Below are 17,035 nucleotides of genomic sequence, written 5' to 3'. Positions count from 1 at the left end.
TTCAAAAAATATTGTTTCTTATATGAAATGCAATGTAAATGAAGAAAAATGCTGAAGTATGATAGCTTCAATTACTTTAATTTACAATAATGTACAGAATTAATTTTGTGTAGTGGAGGCAATGTGGCAATGTACAAAATCTACACATACATGTAGGTAAGGCATTATAATAGAGAGGAAAGCCAGTAAGAAATTGTGTGATTTCAAATTATTTTCCTTAGGTGCCCAAGTATTTAAGCTAATACCTTGTGCTTTCCATTAAAATGTAGTAGTTACAGAAATGCCTATATACTATTTTCTCCAGTAACTGCTTATATAGGAGGTTGGATTTACGAGTCTTAAATACTTTCAAGTGAGGGAGAGATATGCACCTACATTTGCCACATCTGGCATGAATTTTTAAATTTCTGAATTATAACACAGTGGTGGTGGAGTTAAAGGGACTCACTCTTTTACTGGTGTAAGGCTTGATTGACTTGATACGGTTTGAGAACCATTAGAAGAGTTTCTTTGTGACACAAGCAGGCATTCTCAGTTTCTGATTCCCACTGCGAATTCACACTAAACTTCTCAGCTCAGGAGGTACTGGTCATGCCCAGAAGCAGACATTAATGTCTGGGAAATTAATACTTAACTTCAGATGTTTCTGGAACTGAATGGTATAGAGGATTTGGGACTGCAGTTCCAATTAGATCAGGTAAGGCATCAAATAAACATCTTTTATGGATTCAATCCAATGTGCAATATTCAGAGCAGGTTTACACAAATGAGATTATAAATGAATGAGAAACCAGTAGTTACTGTCAAAAGGTTAGAGATACAGTACAATAATGCATTCCAAGCAGTGCATTAATGGAAAAGGAAGTGTGCATGACACGCAGCTCAAGCAATGTCACGGCACCCCAAATTTTTTTGAGGCATTTTATAATTACAAGTACTTGGCAAATGTCTAAAATTCAAGATGAAAAAAAGCCCTAACCAGGGTACTACTTGTGCTGCTTCATTATAAAAAAAATGTTATGGAAAAATAAGCACTGTAACTCTGAGTTCTGGATTTGGTATAAATTTTCTTCAGAAAATTAAAACTTACCTAAGAACTGTAAAGCAGCTTACCTGTCTATTCCTTCTCATTAGACCACATACTCCCAGCCAGTTAGCTGAGCTCCATTTTCACAAAAGTAAAAATTCAAAATATTTGAAATGAATGTATTGAAGGTATAAAAGACAGAATGACATATGCACCTCTAGTTAGCTGAAGCATCCAATAAGGATTAGGTCTGTACTGAAGATTGAAACAAGGTTTTTTTCACACATTTGGATGTTAGTTAAAATATATTTTACCTCTCCTGACATATCAGGTGCCATAGGAATGACTGGCCACAAAGAAGAGTAGATTCCAAAAAACACTACCCAAAGTGCAATGCTTCCCCAGATAGCTATATGGCTGAACTGTTAAAACAAACAAACAAAAGAACAATTATCACAGATGCATTGTAACATAAAATAACATCTTTGCTACTTAGTATTTACAATGCAATTTTGATATATTGGATTAAATTTCCATTACTTGTATTAATTTAACTCTTACTACTTCAGTTAGCAATTTCTTATAGGAAAATGATACTATCAGCAGCAATATTACTGCATTTTAAGCCAATTTAAATTCTGTTAGAGTAAGTCCAGAGTAATTTGATTTTTCTACTTTAAGTATTACGTTTGTCCTCATTTTCAGTACTAAGCATTATATTTTGTATGTGGATATTCTGTCTTCTACACAGTAACCATAGTTTGCTACTGTTAAAGGGTGCAATATAATAAGTAAGAAGAAAACAATGCAATTATTCATCCATCATATTTCACAGAACATTTGAGAATAGGGTAAAGACATTTGCTTACCAAAGTCCAATATGAGGTCTCTAATCCAGCCTTCAAACACACAGTCAGAACCACAAACTTAAGGAGAGAAAGGCAGACAGAGGATTCTTAATTAATACGGGAATCTTAGCATACAGAAATTATTAATTTGGTTAAACTTTCAGGAGAAGACAAGAAAAAGTAAATTGTCACTAGGAGATTTAAGGATACATCCCAGTAATGAGCTTATAATAGAACCCTAAGAATTACTAGCTTCCACTAATAACAGCCCCTCACTTGATTTAGAAAACTCTTCTTTTGCATTAGAAATCTAATCCTTGCTTCTTAGAACTCTGTAAATCTGGCTCTTACTAAGCTGTTAGCATCTTTATTGATGGTGTTTTGATTACACAGAAAGGTTTGTGAAAGTGTAGTAGCCTACTTCAGTAGAGATTGAAGAACCTCTAGTTACAGACAGAATTACTACTTTCTACACCAAGATAGATTTACAAGACATAGATGCTGGACTGAAAGCTTGCAATTGTTCAAACTTACATTAATCAAAACTTAAAATATAACCAAAAGTTTTGCTCTTTTCATTAGTAAACAAGTCATCTGCACCAAACCCTGAAAAGCTATAAATGTTGGTATTCTAAGACCAGTGTTTTGCATACAAATAACATGTTGAATAAGTCTGTTATGTCATTTTCATTATTCCCTCTCATCTTTACTCTTTTCTTGTTTTTATACTTTTTATGAAGCAGTCTCTGAAAACATCACGTTTGTAGGATATGCTCCATTTTAGTTTACAGATGAGCAGTACGAGAAAGTTTATAATACCACAGCAAGGACTAGTTCATCCAGGAAAATTGTTTGTCTCCTTCCTTTGAAATTCACTCAAACAAGTTTTCTGTTTACCAAAGAGATAGTTATTACATTTTGTAACTCACTTATGAAAGTGTATCTCAAATGTCTCTTTACATGGAATCTGAAGAACATAATGGTGAAAAAAGGAGTCATGAAGAACAAGCTCCAACCCTAACAGCTATAGTCTAAATTCTAGTTTGTTGGACAAGTTGGCAGCACTGATTGTCAGTGAGTTTGTTTGTGCTGAACTTCAAGCAACCTCAAAATTCAGAAGAAATGTACTTCAATCAGAAGCTGGAAGTAAATAGTTGAATACGTATGACAAATATTTCACTATATCTGGTGCGCAGAAGAATACAAATACTGCCAGAAGGCTTTCACCTATAAGCTTACACTTTCAGTTCTGAAATCCTGATACTCCTATTTCAACTGTGCTGTTAAAGACCACGAAAAAAAATTTGATATGACTGACAACTGTTACTGCACATGCACTTCACATGCGCAGATTAAAAAAAAAAAAAATTCTCCATCCCATTTTGTGTCTTTCAAAATTCACATATGCTCCAGACTTCCTTGAATTCCTGTGCAAGAGCAGGAAAACATCAATTGCAACTTCTATATAAACCCAGACTTTTAATCTGAAGTGAAGGAAAATAGAGTTTTTTTTGGAAACTCTTGACCACTATGCAGGTTAGTAGCAAGAAATGAGCCTCTCAGGATGGTCAAGTTTCAGCTCTCCTTGTTGAAAACCAGTTGTAGAAGGTGACGACAGATCAGGTGCATTGTCACCTCTGTTTCAGCATGTGTCTAGAGTATTTTCCTTTTATTTCAGTCATGATGCTTCCTTATTCCCTAAGGAAATTGACTTTGATGTGAATTCATATTACAGCCCCTTGCTTTAATGGAAGAATTAATTTCTTTTTTGAACCTGCCAACAGCAAGAAACTTCAAAAATTAATTAAACTTTTAACATTGAAGGACAGAGGACAGTAAGCATAAAGTTAATTTTGCTTCTAAGAGATCTTGGAAAACACTCTATTAAATAACATTCATATCTAGTAAGCGAAAAACACATATTTAACTTTACTAATTTATTCTAGGAGATAAAAGATTAAAAGAAAAAACCCAATAATGACTAGTATCTATCAGAGTAATGGAAGGTTACTGTCAGGTATGGGTCAGGTGTACTTCTGGTGGTTTAATTACCTCTGAAAAGGCATCCAACAGCCTTTCTTCAATGTGGCTCAATGCCTCTTTTAGGGCATCATGATAAATTAAGGGAGACAGAACAGGATTTTATCTTCAGAAGTCCACCAACCATTTCTATAATCGATAACCTGAGATTTCTCCAATGCAGAAACTTAATAATCATGCTAATTAGGGAATTATAATTCCCATTATTAAAAAAAACCAGACAGTTTACAGTAAAGGACAAACACATCTTCTGCATCTTTATCAAACTGCTTTGTTTTAAAAATGGGAATTAGAACACAAAGTGCACTTCAAAGCTTCTCAGAAATTCATTCAAAAGCCATTTCTTGCACTTCTTAAGGCACTGCAAAAAAAATTAACCCAATCTTTAAAAAAAAGTTAAAGATATAGCCAACATAGACTTACAGTGTATACAGTGTTCCCCAGGAGCAGGTAATCGGAAGTTTTGCCATTGCCAAATACGGTACCTGGAAAAGGAAACAGGGATAAAAATAAAAACATTTAAATATCCACAACAGCACTATATATAATCTTAATTTTGATATAAAAGAGATGGTAGCACTTTCTACAGGGTACTAACATTTCATCTTGAACTGTACTGAACACTAGAGAACTACGACTTGTATAATATTTAGTGCTTTAAAACTTTCAGTGACTTCAGGGATTATGGAGGAAACAGAAACTTTTTGTAACACCATGTACCAATTGGAGTTACTTTTAGTATCAGAGATATAGTATCTTACCTGTAGAAAAAAATGAAATATAATGGTTATAGCATACATTGATTGTAACATACAACTAAGCAGAAAGCTTAGAGTCAGATTTTCACGAATTCTGGTATATTTAGTATGGAAACTTATCTTTGCTCTTATCCTTATTTCTGAATTCAACTTCAGGAAAAATACAAAATTTACTCAGTTTAAATTCTTCAGATGCTTGTCATTCATAAAAGTTACCCAACTCAAACATGTGGATTCATGTAAGTACACCTCCATTTGGCACATATCGAAACACACACACATCAGTTATGCAAAGAGCCAGAGCCCTAAAGAGAAGCATTTTCATTAAAAAAAAAAATCACATTTTCATAAAAACCACATGTGTTTCCTAAGTTCAGGATTCTGAAGCAGTGAATTTTCCATTATTTATCAAAACTTTATGAGTATTTTTACAGCACAGGCTTTTCTGATACCAGTTCTGTCAAATTTCTTTTTAGACATGGGATAACTGATAACTGAATTATTATGAGGAAGTTTATAATTCTCAATTAAATGTACTGAGGTGTCTACATGTTCAGTTCTGAAATGCTTTTAGCATTCAAGATTGTTAATATACTGCAACTAAGCTAACTAAACTGTAACACTCTGCTGTAGAGGTTCTAACCACTGGGATATTGCTTTTTACTGCATTATACAGAGATACCAAAATGCTGTGTATGTAGTAAGGATGAAAGTAAAACACAATAAAAAAAGAAAAGAATAATAAGGTTTTTTTTAAAAGCTGTATTGGGGGAAAGAGAAGAATAAAGGTATTTTTCTGTGGGGGGCACTGAGGGATGGGTTTATAAGTCTGATTAGGCTGGACAGAGGAAGGTGACAAAAATGGTGACAAATGCTGATAAAAATGGCCTGTAGTTGAAAAACACTTACTTTCCCACTACCTCAGCTGGCATACGATATGGTATATTAAATACTGCTAATTAAGTATGTTTTCATATTTGTGTTGAATGTTTTTCCAGCCTTCGTATCATCTTTATATATGCTTGACATTAAACCCATTTTGGTTGCGGATGAAGAGTGCTCCTCTCTAAAAGCTTTTCAGGGCTTGTGAAGAGAGTTTAACACAGAAAAAAAATTATCTATTTACTGATATTCTGGAAGACAGCAGGCAACAAGTTCACATGCAAATATTAGAATAAAAATCCTTACAAATAGTCCTCTTTAATCTAGCTGTCTCCCATTCCATGATGAGGACCTCACCATGGCTGCGTGCTCAGCTCTAGTGATACTGTTTGCATTTCTGATGTTTCCCCTATTTAATATTCTCCTTGGACAGACTAACACACCAAGAAGGACTACAAGAGCTGAAGCCTGAAAAAAAAGCTGAGACCATGGTTTATTTTAAAGATTATACAAAATAGGGAGCACCTGGCGAATTTACTAGTACTTTTAAGTTTGGCTTCTGCCATTTATGTTTACAAAGCTGCATCAGAAGAAGCTTCTATGAAGATCTATGTGTCACTTTTTGTATCCACATGACAGTACATGGAGTGTAAGTTTTGTGTACTGTACAAGGGTACCATCCCATGGAGCCAATTCTGACAAACGCTTCTTACAAATCCATACCTTTTCTCTGACCACATAATTCTTGACATTCTCCTATGACATACACAGTTTGAAATTTTCTACTGACAGAGAAGAAACAGGTGGACAACCAAGACTAAGACTAAACAGGAGAATCTGACCAGGAGGAGTACTCCAAGAAATTTTAATAATCTTCAAGATTTGATTTTCAACATTCTAATGAATACCTGCTCAAATATGTACTGCACTGCTTTACAATATGTACCAAGCAGTGAAGAGCATATTGAGAATAAGACAGAGTTTACAAGACAGATCTTACAAAACAGAGAATAAGACAGAAGCAGACAGCTATGTCTATATCCAGCAGCCAGAATGTTGGGACTCAGCACTCTAATGCACAAAGCTGAGCTGCAGCTTTCACGTTTCATGATCTTCCTGCGCCTCTTCTTTGCTAAGAGAAGGTGGAAGCTGGGACCTGTTCTCAGAAGTTCCTGTATCTGGTACTCATAATCTCCTCCTTAGGAAACGAATAGCGTTATTCCCCTTTCCTCTTTACAGAGACACCAGAAATTCAATTAATAGCATGTCTTATTTTGCTCTCATATCTCCTTCAAGCAAGACTCTGTGTAGCACCTGGACCCATGCCAGGTACTGATTATACCATCTCACCATGTACACAATTCCTCCAGGTCCCAATTCTACTCCCTTACCCATCCTTTCTGTAGCAATGAAATGGGAAGGCAGAAGGCAATTTGTTCCCACTTGTAGAGGCCACTTGCCAGCAAATCAGTTCTAGTCCAGGGTTTGCAGGTTGAGAAGGCTGAGCTACAGTGCTCTCACAAGTGCTCATACAAGTATCTCAGCTTTGCCTTTCACACATGAATTCTACTCTGCAACACCACATATACTCATTAAACACTTCTTCATAGTATAATGTGTAAATCTCTCACATGGATTTGCTACAGCTTTGAACAGGGTTTCAGTTTGGACTTGAGATTATGGTTTTAGAATACACTGCTGTTTCAGGACCTTATCCCACCTGGGCAGTCTAAACCTCTCAATGCAAACTGTTGGTACTGAGCTCACATTCAGTGTGATGTGAGTGACCATTCAGAGAAAACAGGCTGCTGCATACTTCCCTTTACCCATTAGGAGTCACTGAGTGTAAAATACTGCACAAGAAGTTTTTCCCTTAACCTTTTGGGGCACAAGCAGCTGTGGCTGTCTCACTATCTAGTCTCAACAGTTTCAAAATGTGCATGAGAACATTTCTGTCCCTAATGCTAGGGCAGACTGCCTGGCTATATCACCGAAACTGAGCAGACTAATTTTCAGAAAAGCTGCAAGGTACTTTTTTTTTTTCTCCCCACAAATTGGAAGCAAAACAAAACCCCATCTTTATGAGAGCTCTCCCAGCCCCAAACATGCCCACAAAGTGGAAGCAGTGCTTTCAAATTTCCTTTAATTAACACTTTCCTTTAACACTTTCCACTTAACCACCCACTTCCTTCTGCAGCTCAGGTGCACATACAGCACTTGAACTAGAAGATGGACAGCACCAAGCAGTCGAAGATGTCACAATCCTACTAATAGAAATATAAACTAGCAGGTTAGTAAGCCCTTGAAATAATAGGAGAGAATGTATACACAACAAAAATAAAAGCTGAGAAAATGTAAGAGACAATACAAAGGACAGTAGCATTTTAGGATCTTGCAGGCATTTGCTATGGCAGAGTATTTTATAAAAATAAGCATAATTAAATAGCAATCTCTTTTTCTCCATCTCGTTTCAGTTTACATAAACCCAACTGAGCTTGTTAAAGGCATACGTACATAATATTCCTACTTTTACACAGATTTTAAATAAAACACTGTACGTATATGGCATCTGTTCTAGTTCTAGAAATGGCATCTTGAAATGTAACTGAACTGTTAGTATTTACAAAGCTCCCCTTAGAAAAAAGATAATATTTAGATATTTTGTACTTTTCAGCATTTATATTTTTATTTTTCATAACACTTACCATGCTGCAGGGCTTTTAGTGGAAACCAAAACAGAATGAATGAGTGGAAGAGGCCATTTAAACAATGAACCCAAAAAACCTAGGAGAGAGAAAACAGAAAATCCATGAGAACCATTTGCAATAAACTAGCTCTGTGAACCCTGACCTTTCTTTTTATCTGTGTGTTAGATTCACAAAATGTGTTTTTGTCAGGCCACCACTGTGAAGTAATATAACTGACAGGCACTTTCTGCCTCTTAGCTCTTCATGGGTCATTTGTTTATTTTTATGCTTTGAAAAAAAGTGTGTATTATCTCCTCCTTTTAATTTCAAATCAGAAGGGAAATTAAAATATAAACATATGGGAATATCATCAGAAAAATTAAATTAAACCAGACAGCTGGAACAATTGCTACATTCTAAGTAGGGAATTAAAAAGGACTCTAGCTTTTATAATTTGCATTTAGTGCAAGAATAAATTTGGATGGTAGAAAAATCAAAACCTGAGTTACACATATGCCTAACCTACATATTCCCACACACAAAGGAATTAAAAAAGGACAAATATCAATGTCTTCCCTTAATTTCTCCTTACATGCTCCATTCTTAAAGAGCACAGTTTCAACATATAATTCCTTTAATGTACTTACTAAACAATTGACACTTATTTTCATTTGTAAAAGATGCCTTCTGAAAAGAACTGTATCAAGTTTAAGGATAAACAATCTATTAATGCTTTCCATAATAAGTTGCATAATGACATAAAAACACAATAGAAAATACATAGCCCATTTCCTTCATTGTGGCAATTATGTTTTTTCACTAACAATGCTTTTGACTGTTATGGCTTTTATTGTAACTAACTGATGTGTATCTTGGGTGTTAAGGTGTTCAAACAATTGAAATTAAGTTGCCTGTCCCACATTTTCCACAATGTCTCAATGTCTTTTGTTAGATTATACAGCTACACTAGGTTGCATGATCCAATTTACACTCCAATACTTTGCACACTTAAACTTGTGCTACTCATTAACCTTTGTCTCTCCTTCTTGCTATGTCATTACCAGAAGTTTTTATTTGACAGAAAGCACAGGTGGGTGCAAGAAAAATTAGTTCTACTTTTCCATTTTCCTGACCAATTCTTTTTGTTCCATGCTAATCCTTTAACCTCTGTCATGACCTCATAACCTTTGATCCCTTTTACCATAACAAATATCTGCATCAATATTCAAGGCAGTAATGTTTCCAAATCTTTAACACCAACTATTCAACTTATATAGGTGGGAATTTTGCAGCTGGCAAGTTTGTAGACATTTACTCATAGCAAGTGCTGTATGGGAACAGCCACAGAATTTTCAATTAAGTCAACAATACATCTGTGCAACAATAAAAATATTAAAAGCTTATTTTAAAACAAAAACCCCCAAATACTTACATTATTTATTAAAACTATCACAACACAGAAGTGTCTATATTCATGGGACCATGAAAAGTCTCCTATTTGTAAAGCATTCACAGGGACACAAGAGATTCTGTTACCTAGTGCCCTTACAACTTTCAGGGTGCTTTTTGTAGGTGAAGGGATGAAATGAGGAAGGAGAAAAATCTCATCTGCTTCAGTGAACAAAGATAGTTTAGACAAATAATTGTGAATATATTGGGGTAACTCCAGTTATACAGCACAAGTGGCACAGATATAAGAGCTAAGTATGCTGCACATCTATTACAGACCATCACATGTAGGCATTCTTAATTCAAGGATATATTAAAAATGTCTCCAAGTTCAACATAAAATGACTGATTACTTTAAATGTCACAATCGTATTTACAAAAAATAAAATCAAAAGGAACTTTTACAAATGTCAAATACTCATGAAATCACAGACCCAGGAACAAGTTTAATTTAGCTTTTTAAAGAGATTATTTATGGGCAATGCAGTAGAAATGTTATATATTTTATGTATTGAAGAAGAGTCCTACATTCTTTTACTACAACTTGTGCTGATCGCTGTAAGACGAATGTCACCCATTTCCCACCAAGAGTAGCCTCAGACTCCTTTTGATCCACACTGACACATTCTTGACTCCAAGTATTTTTTCCCAAAACTCAAAATTAAACCATAAAATCACAACTCCAAATCGACAAAGAATAGTACCATGTCCCTCCCTCTACAAATCTAGTGACAGTTCTTATTGTACTCTGCAACACTTCTCCACAGGCTTCAGTAATCCATTTCCATATAACAGTACCAATACATACAGCCCAGTGACAGTGAGGTCTAATCACTTCTGCCTACAGAAGACAGCTTTATTACCAGCAGAGAAAAAAAAAAAAGGGATTGAAAAAAATGAAATCCTTGTTGTCCATTTCCATACTTGCAAAAAATGAATATATATATGATTTGTACCATTCACTGACAACTGTACACCTGGAAATAGCAGTAATAAAAATCCCCATAATTTTTAATTATGAGCATCATAGAATAAAAATGTTAACTATACTGAATTCCTATGAATTTTTGCTTTATTATGTTTGATTTTTAAAAACTTCTACCTTAGTATTAAAGTCCAGTGCATTTTGGGAAGTCTTGTATAACTCGGGGTATTTCAGCATGTTTTCTTTTCGGCAGGATCTCTCAAATATTCCAAGAGTTAGCGGAGGCATTGCTGTAAACATCTAGTAATTGTTTTAAAAACAAAAAATTGCAAAACTTTAGAGGTGAAGACTTGTTTGAAGATTGCTTAATCACGAAACTTTCATGGTTAAAAATAACTAAAATCACACAAATTGTCTTACCACATTGTAAAGACCTATACACCATCTTTCAAAAAGAATTTGTCCAGAAAAGCCATTGACAAATGCAAACCAGATCTGCAAAAGATTAGAACCGTGGATTACTCAAATGTCCTGCAAGGTACAGTAAACAGACTTTTCCTCAGCTTTGTGAAAAGGGATATCCCTAGAACACATTTACAACACAGCTAAAAATGTTTTGGTTTAAACCCATTTGAAAAAAATCAATGATAAACCCAACTTTCACTCAAGAGCAGATAGAGGGCAATCTAGTCAGATTCGTGACCATCTCCATGTAAACAGGAAAATATTCAAAGGAGGTAACTGTTTTCAGAAGAAATGTCAGGTTAAGTTTTTAAGAGTGATTTAAGCTGACTAAATTCTTAATGAAATAAAAATTCATGGGCTGGTGGAGGGGGAACCTACAGGTTAGTAGTCATCATCTTCTCATTGTTAGCAAATGACTAACAGAATTGAGTAAGCTGCTGTTTGAAACTGAAAAGTATACCAATACTCCTTAATCATGAGAGGATTAGGCTTTACCAAAGCACTAAGTAAAGTACAACTACTTAGCTAACAAGCATTAGCTCAAATACAGGGTACTTTAGAGAGGGAAGTGAATATCTCTTTTATTGCATAATTTTTATCACTTTTTGCTAAAAAGTTCAAAGAAATCAAATTTAATTTGAAAGGCATGATAAAATATTTTCTGATGTTTTCCAGCATAGCATGCAGCTTATCTACTTTCTCCTATTTCCTCACCCTTATATTAGTTCAGTGACGAAGTGGAGAAGCAGGACATCTGATGAATCTTTATTAACAAGTTACACTGAAATGATATTGTCTAGGACACAAGTCAAAATCATCTGAACATCATTCTACGCAATTTAAGACTCATGTTTTTCAAGTCAATTTTTAGATGCTGCTTTCCTGCAGTTCACATTTCATTGAACTTCACTAAGAAAGCAAGAATTGCTCCAATCAGTACTTATGTTTCTCAGTATGTACCCAAGGCTGGCCTCCAGGTGACTGGATTCTATGACCAAAATCAGATTTTTCTAATCATGTGGTGGAATGTCTGAACATGTGACCACTTTGTGATGAAAAACCCTCTGAATTTGGCAACTATTAACAATAAACATGGGAGGTAAAACCCAGCCAAAATTGCTACTTTGTTCAACAGATAAGAGAAGGGTAAATCTTTTCTTTTTGGTGGCCACTTATTGGAATAAGACTGGATACAAAGTCATGACTGTTTGAGGCTGCAGTACAGAAAGAGAGAATATCCTGAACGTTTTGAAATCTTATAATGCTAAATTTCTTTGCTTAGGCAGATTTAAGTGCAACAAGCACCATTTTCTAATTTTCAGAGTATACACTGAAAAAACAACAGAATTATTTTATTTCAGCTGAATCAGACTTTTACCAGCTCTTGTGTGTTTTGATTTTTGACTTTTAAAATAGGAATTATGATTTAATTGTGATGAATTTAGCAGACATTTGTTGGCAGCAGTTTCTCAGTAGCTGAGTGTAAGGGTGCAAGATGAGTACTTAATCAGCTCTGCATTACAGAACAATTAACATCAGTACCACTGATACTGTGTTTTCCTTGTTTGTATCAAATACTGCAGTGACTTTTAGAAATCTTAATTTGAAAGGGTTAGGGTGGTGGAAAATATGTGACTTGGTAGCTGGTCATAAATATGTGTACATCTCATTGCTGGTAATTTCAGACAGAGTTTAAGAAAAGTATTACTCTCTAGGAAGAAAATAAAAGACCACAAGCACACATATACTTGACCCCTCATAACCAAGGAGTATATGGATAAGACATTAACTTTCTACTGTGATTTAACTAGCAGGCAAAAGGTTATAAAACTCTGATTTTAAATAAAAGACCTAAGTATATACACTGAATCTATTCCACATGTTGACTACTCTTAAGGGAAAATGATATTAAACAACACTTGAAAATGTTTTGGAGTTACTTTTTTAAAGAAATGCAAGTATTTAGGATAAAATTTTAATTTACAATGAAATGGCATATATGAAGTTGCTACCAAGCCTCTCAGAAATGCTGTGCATCATTTTATTCCTTAAAACCTATGCTGTCTCCAGCTTATTTTGTACAGAAATAAAGTTAGAATTTTCCAGGTCTTTAAACTGAAAACTGTTTTACTCTAAATTGTAAAGAAATCTTTAAAGGCATAATATTGACTTCTGAAATACTAGCATTTACTTTCTTCCAAAGAAAGCATCCATGTTATATGCATTTTAGTACATTTCATTATAATAAGGGATTGGAATATATCTTGGTCAGAGGTCTAGATGCAAACTAAAGACACACACAATTTGGTAGCATCTCTAGGTTGTGAAGTTCTTACAGAATCTATCCAAAAAAGTGTGTGAAGAAGAAATTTTTCAATGTGGCTAAAAGCAGTTGTCTCTAGTAGAAACACTACTGTTTAGTGGAATACCAGATATATGACTTTATGAGACAAAACATCTTTAACATCAAAGCAAAAACATTAATTTTATGTTGTTTACAAGATAGTATTTGAATATTCACATTAAGAACAACTATGACTCAAAATTAAAAGACCTAGAGGGTGGGAAAAAAAAAAAAAAGATAGGAAGGACAAATACAGCCCGTGCCTCAAAGTGTGAGAGAGGAAGAAAGTAAGCCACCTATTTGCCCTAACTTCAGAACCTTGGACCCTAGAAAATTACACTCTTAACCATATGTGAGAAGAAGGAATATGGAGCTTACTACATTATTAATAGTGAGAATGACAAGAAACACTTTGCAGTGGGCAATTTATTCACAGACAAGTGTGTTTCATCATAGTTAAGATGGACAATGAAGGCAGTTGTACCAGCAAAGTAAGTTTTTAGGATGTTGTACACAATACTAATTTAGGGGCAGACTCGAACAAATCTCTCTCAGGGTATAGGTCCTATTCTAACAACTCAAATTTCTAATCCAGCACTGCAGTACAGAAGGACAGGTGATTGGTGCTCCTATAAAGTATTTTAGACTATGTAAGTGAACAGGCAGTGAAAATTAAGACCATTCTGTAGTTCAACAGCTATAAAATTTTCCATTGAAAAGGAAAGATTTAGGTCCCCAGCCTGTCTAAAATGATAGACAGCAATGCAGATACTTGTATTTTTAAGTTTTCCAACCATGTAATGCAAAAACGTGGGCATGAGCACAATCACTTTCAGCTGTGCATTTCAAACTGAACTGGGTGCAGTTTGCACACATCAAGTCAAAATGAACCACAGCACCTGAACCCAAGCAGATCTTCAAAATTCTTCTTGTATTTAAAACTGTAAACACTTTTTATTTAATATGAACCTGTTATTTTGTTTTATTACTAGTTATTACTAGGTAGCAAAATGAGAAGTAGGAATAGGAAAATTTTGTTCCTCTGATGTCAAAGGGTGAGTTGCATAACTTCATAAAATTAGTAGTTTAATGACAGAGTGTATATAGTAATGGTAATTATAAAACTAAAACCAATCCCCAAAGGAGTTCTCAATCATGAGATCAATCTCAGTCTCAACTATCATTATAAAGTAATGACAGCCCTTCCAAAATAAGTATGAGACTCTGCATAGGCTTATCCTAGGTGAGGGTGATGCTCTGTTCAGGCTTAATAAAGCACATTAGTGGTCTACTAGAGATTCAGAGTTTTCACCACTTGCAACTTAGACTGATACTTCACAATATAACCATTGTGACTAGTCCTACACAAAAGAGGAGGCCCATATTTAAGTAGCTATTGCATCAAGACACAGAATAAAAAAACATTATAGACCACTTCTAGTTTCTTATGAATAGGATTTTAAATGTAATTAAGCACTGATCACTGTGCTGGAATATTACTATAGACCATTACCATTTTCTGAACCAAGAAACCAATGACACCAATTTCATATCAGCCCGTGTATGCCTAGGATAAAGGCTGAATTTTAGATTAAATGGAGTATTTCACATTACTTTCTTGATTAGTACTGACCAGACATTTAAAACCAGGACACGCATCTATTAAATAGAGGTAGGTATATTAAGTTATTGCCAGAATAGAAGAAAACTTGTTTAAAGTAACTTCCAGACGTGCCTTTCACAGTACTATTTTCTAAACTCCGAGACAGAGGGGGTGTGGCCACAAAAGCCTCACAGAAGTTTTCCTGATGTAGCATTTCTGCATATTAAGCAGCAGCTTACAAATACTCATTGAGCTCTCTGCTCCCACGCCTGATCTGTACAAAAAAAACTGAAAAGAGAGACTCAAGACTGGCAGTTGTCCTTTCTGGAGACATTCAATGATGAATTTCTGCCCATTCACTCACAGTACTGACATGAACTATTAACATCTCTGAAAAGTTTTCTCAGCTGACAAACATTGGGTATACAGGAATTCAGACAGAATTCATCTTGCCTTCCAGAGAAGGTGTATATGGAAAAATGCTTGCATGGATTATATAAAAAAAAGGTCATAACCCATATCAAAATGATCTGTTTGCCCTTCCATCTGCTCAGGAGGCACAGACTACCTGTTCTAGCCTTTTGATTTTTAGACTATGATCTCTGTGCCTTGCATTTAACTTTCTTTCTCAAAGAATACTAATAGTGGGATACTTAATGTCTAAGTTATAAATTTACGATATGTTTGCGGGTGACAGTGACAGAAAACTAGGAAAAATAAGTTTGCATTTTCTAAAGCCCACATTTGTATGCTTTCTATAAGCATGAAGTATATGTTAATACGGTTTTTTCAAATACTTCTAGAGCTACTGCTAATCAGTACTTCTGGAAGTCTGATCATGCAAATAGATATTCAGCCTTTGAAATACAGGATCTAAAGTCTGCCACTTCTAAAGCAAAAAAGGATTTTTAGTCAATTGGCTTTTTCCATAGCTTCCTACTTTACATCTTTCTAAACAGGTTATAAACTTCCTGCTACTTAGAGAGAAATCTATTTGCACTAATAACACAGTAAGGAGGGAAAAATGGAAAATCTAGAAAATGCAAAAATATGGTAAGGAAAGCACACTCCTTTGGCTACAACTTTTGTACATAAAAAATGATTAAAGTATTTTCAAATATGACAACAGTGTAAGGTCACATAAATAAGTATAAAAATTTGAAATATTAACCTTCTGTTTACATCAGGTTTAACAGAAATAAAGCATTTTCATCCAGTAGAACAGAACACAAACTTTGCAAGTTTGAGATACTAATTCGAAAATATACTTAAAAATCGATGAAAATTTAAAGAGTATCTGTTAACCCTGTTAACGCAAAAATGCATAAGACTATCTATAAAACTTATTTTGTGGTTAAGATTTGCAAAAATTAAAGGGAAGGCAGTGAGGACATTTAAAAATTCGTTTTAAAATGTGTTCAATATTTTAAGGTTGATATGTGCTCATGAAGGCAGTGAAAACCATACATGCTGTTCTAACCATACCAACCAATAAATGTACATTTATTACAACACAATCCCCTCATACCATTGTATTTTCCACAGGATTTCACTCCTTAAAATCCCAGGTGAAAAAACTAGGTCAGCTACTTTCAGGCAAGTACCCCCATTCTTGCACAGGAGACTAAGGATGCACAGTCACCCCATCAGCAAGTGGAAGGTACCCAAGAGTGGAACTAAACCTGTCACTAAAAACCCTGGGCACTGCTCTGAACAGCAACTGCCCTGCAGTGAACAGACACCTTAAAAAGAGCTTCAGATTGCAACCAGCCAGCCCCTGACACCAGTGCAAAGAGCTTAAGCATAAACACCTCTTAATAAATTTAGGACAAACTTCTGACTGGATTCCTTAATTACTGCAACATTGTTACATGTACAGCACTTTAAAGCTAGCAGTATTATAAACACATTTGCTGCTAATATTTGGTATGCATTTTTTAAACAACTGGGTTTTTTTAAGTAAAAAACAATCATTAATATTAACCAGTTCATTAAAAATGTCAAGAT

At 34.8% G+C, this 17,035-nt stretch overlaps 1 protein-coding gene and 1 long non-coding RNA gene across 7 annotated transcripts in view; one reads left to right on the top strand and one right to left on the bottom strand.

The window, feature by feature from the left end:
• Positions 1–17,035, bottom strand: part of ATP8A1 (ATPase phospholipid transporting 8A1) — a 103,510-nt gene that overhangs the window by 22,484 nt on the left and 63,991 nt on the right. For all 6 annotated transcript variants that reach the window (XM_085059059.1, XM_085059061.1, XM_085059058.1 and 3 more), the window contains 6 exons: positions 11,037–11,111; positions 10,794–10,916; positions 8,261–8,339; positions 4,339–4,400; positions 1,897–1,953; positions 1,342–1,449 (listed from right to left, as the gene is read on the bottom strand). In XM_085059059.1, coding sequence (XP_084915185.1) covers positions 1,342–1,449; positions 1,897–1,953; positions 4,339–4,400; positions 8,261–8,339; positions 10,794–10,916; positions 11,037–11,111 — 504 coding nt within the window. The remainder of the gene's footprint in view (positions 1–1,341; positions 1,450–1,896; positions 1,954–4,338; positions 4,401–8,260; positions 8,340–10,793; positions 10,917–11,036; positions 11,112–17,035) is intronic.
• LOC146438416 (uncharacterized) lies at positions 559–16,892 on the top strand. Its single transcript, XR_014851761.1, has 3 exons — positions 559–697; positions 15,988–16,081; positions 16,574–16,892. It is a non-coding gene; the product is annotated as an uncharacterized LOC146438416 (long non-coding RNA).

Source organism: Lichenostomus cassidix, chromosome 4 (genome assembly GCF_008360975.1).
Source record: "Lichenostomus cassidix isolate B80296 chromosome 4, HeHo_3.0, whole genome shotgun sequence".
NCBI classification, from domain to species: domain Eukaryota; kingdom Metazoa; phylum Chordata; class Aves; order Passeriformes; family Meliphagidae; genus Lichenostomus; species Lichenostomus cassidix.
This window is presented reverse-complemented; position numbering and strand designations above follow the sequence as displayed.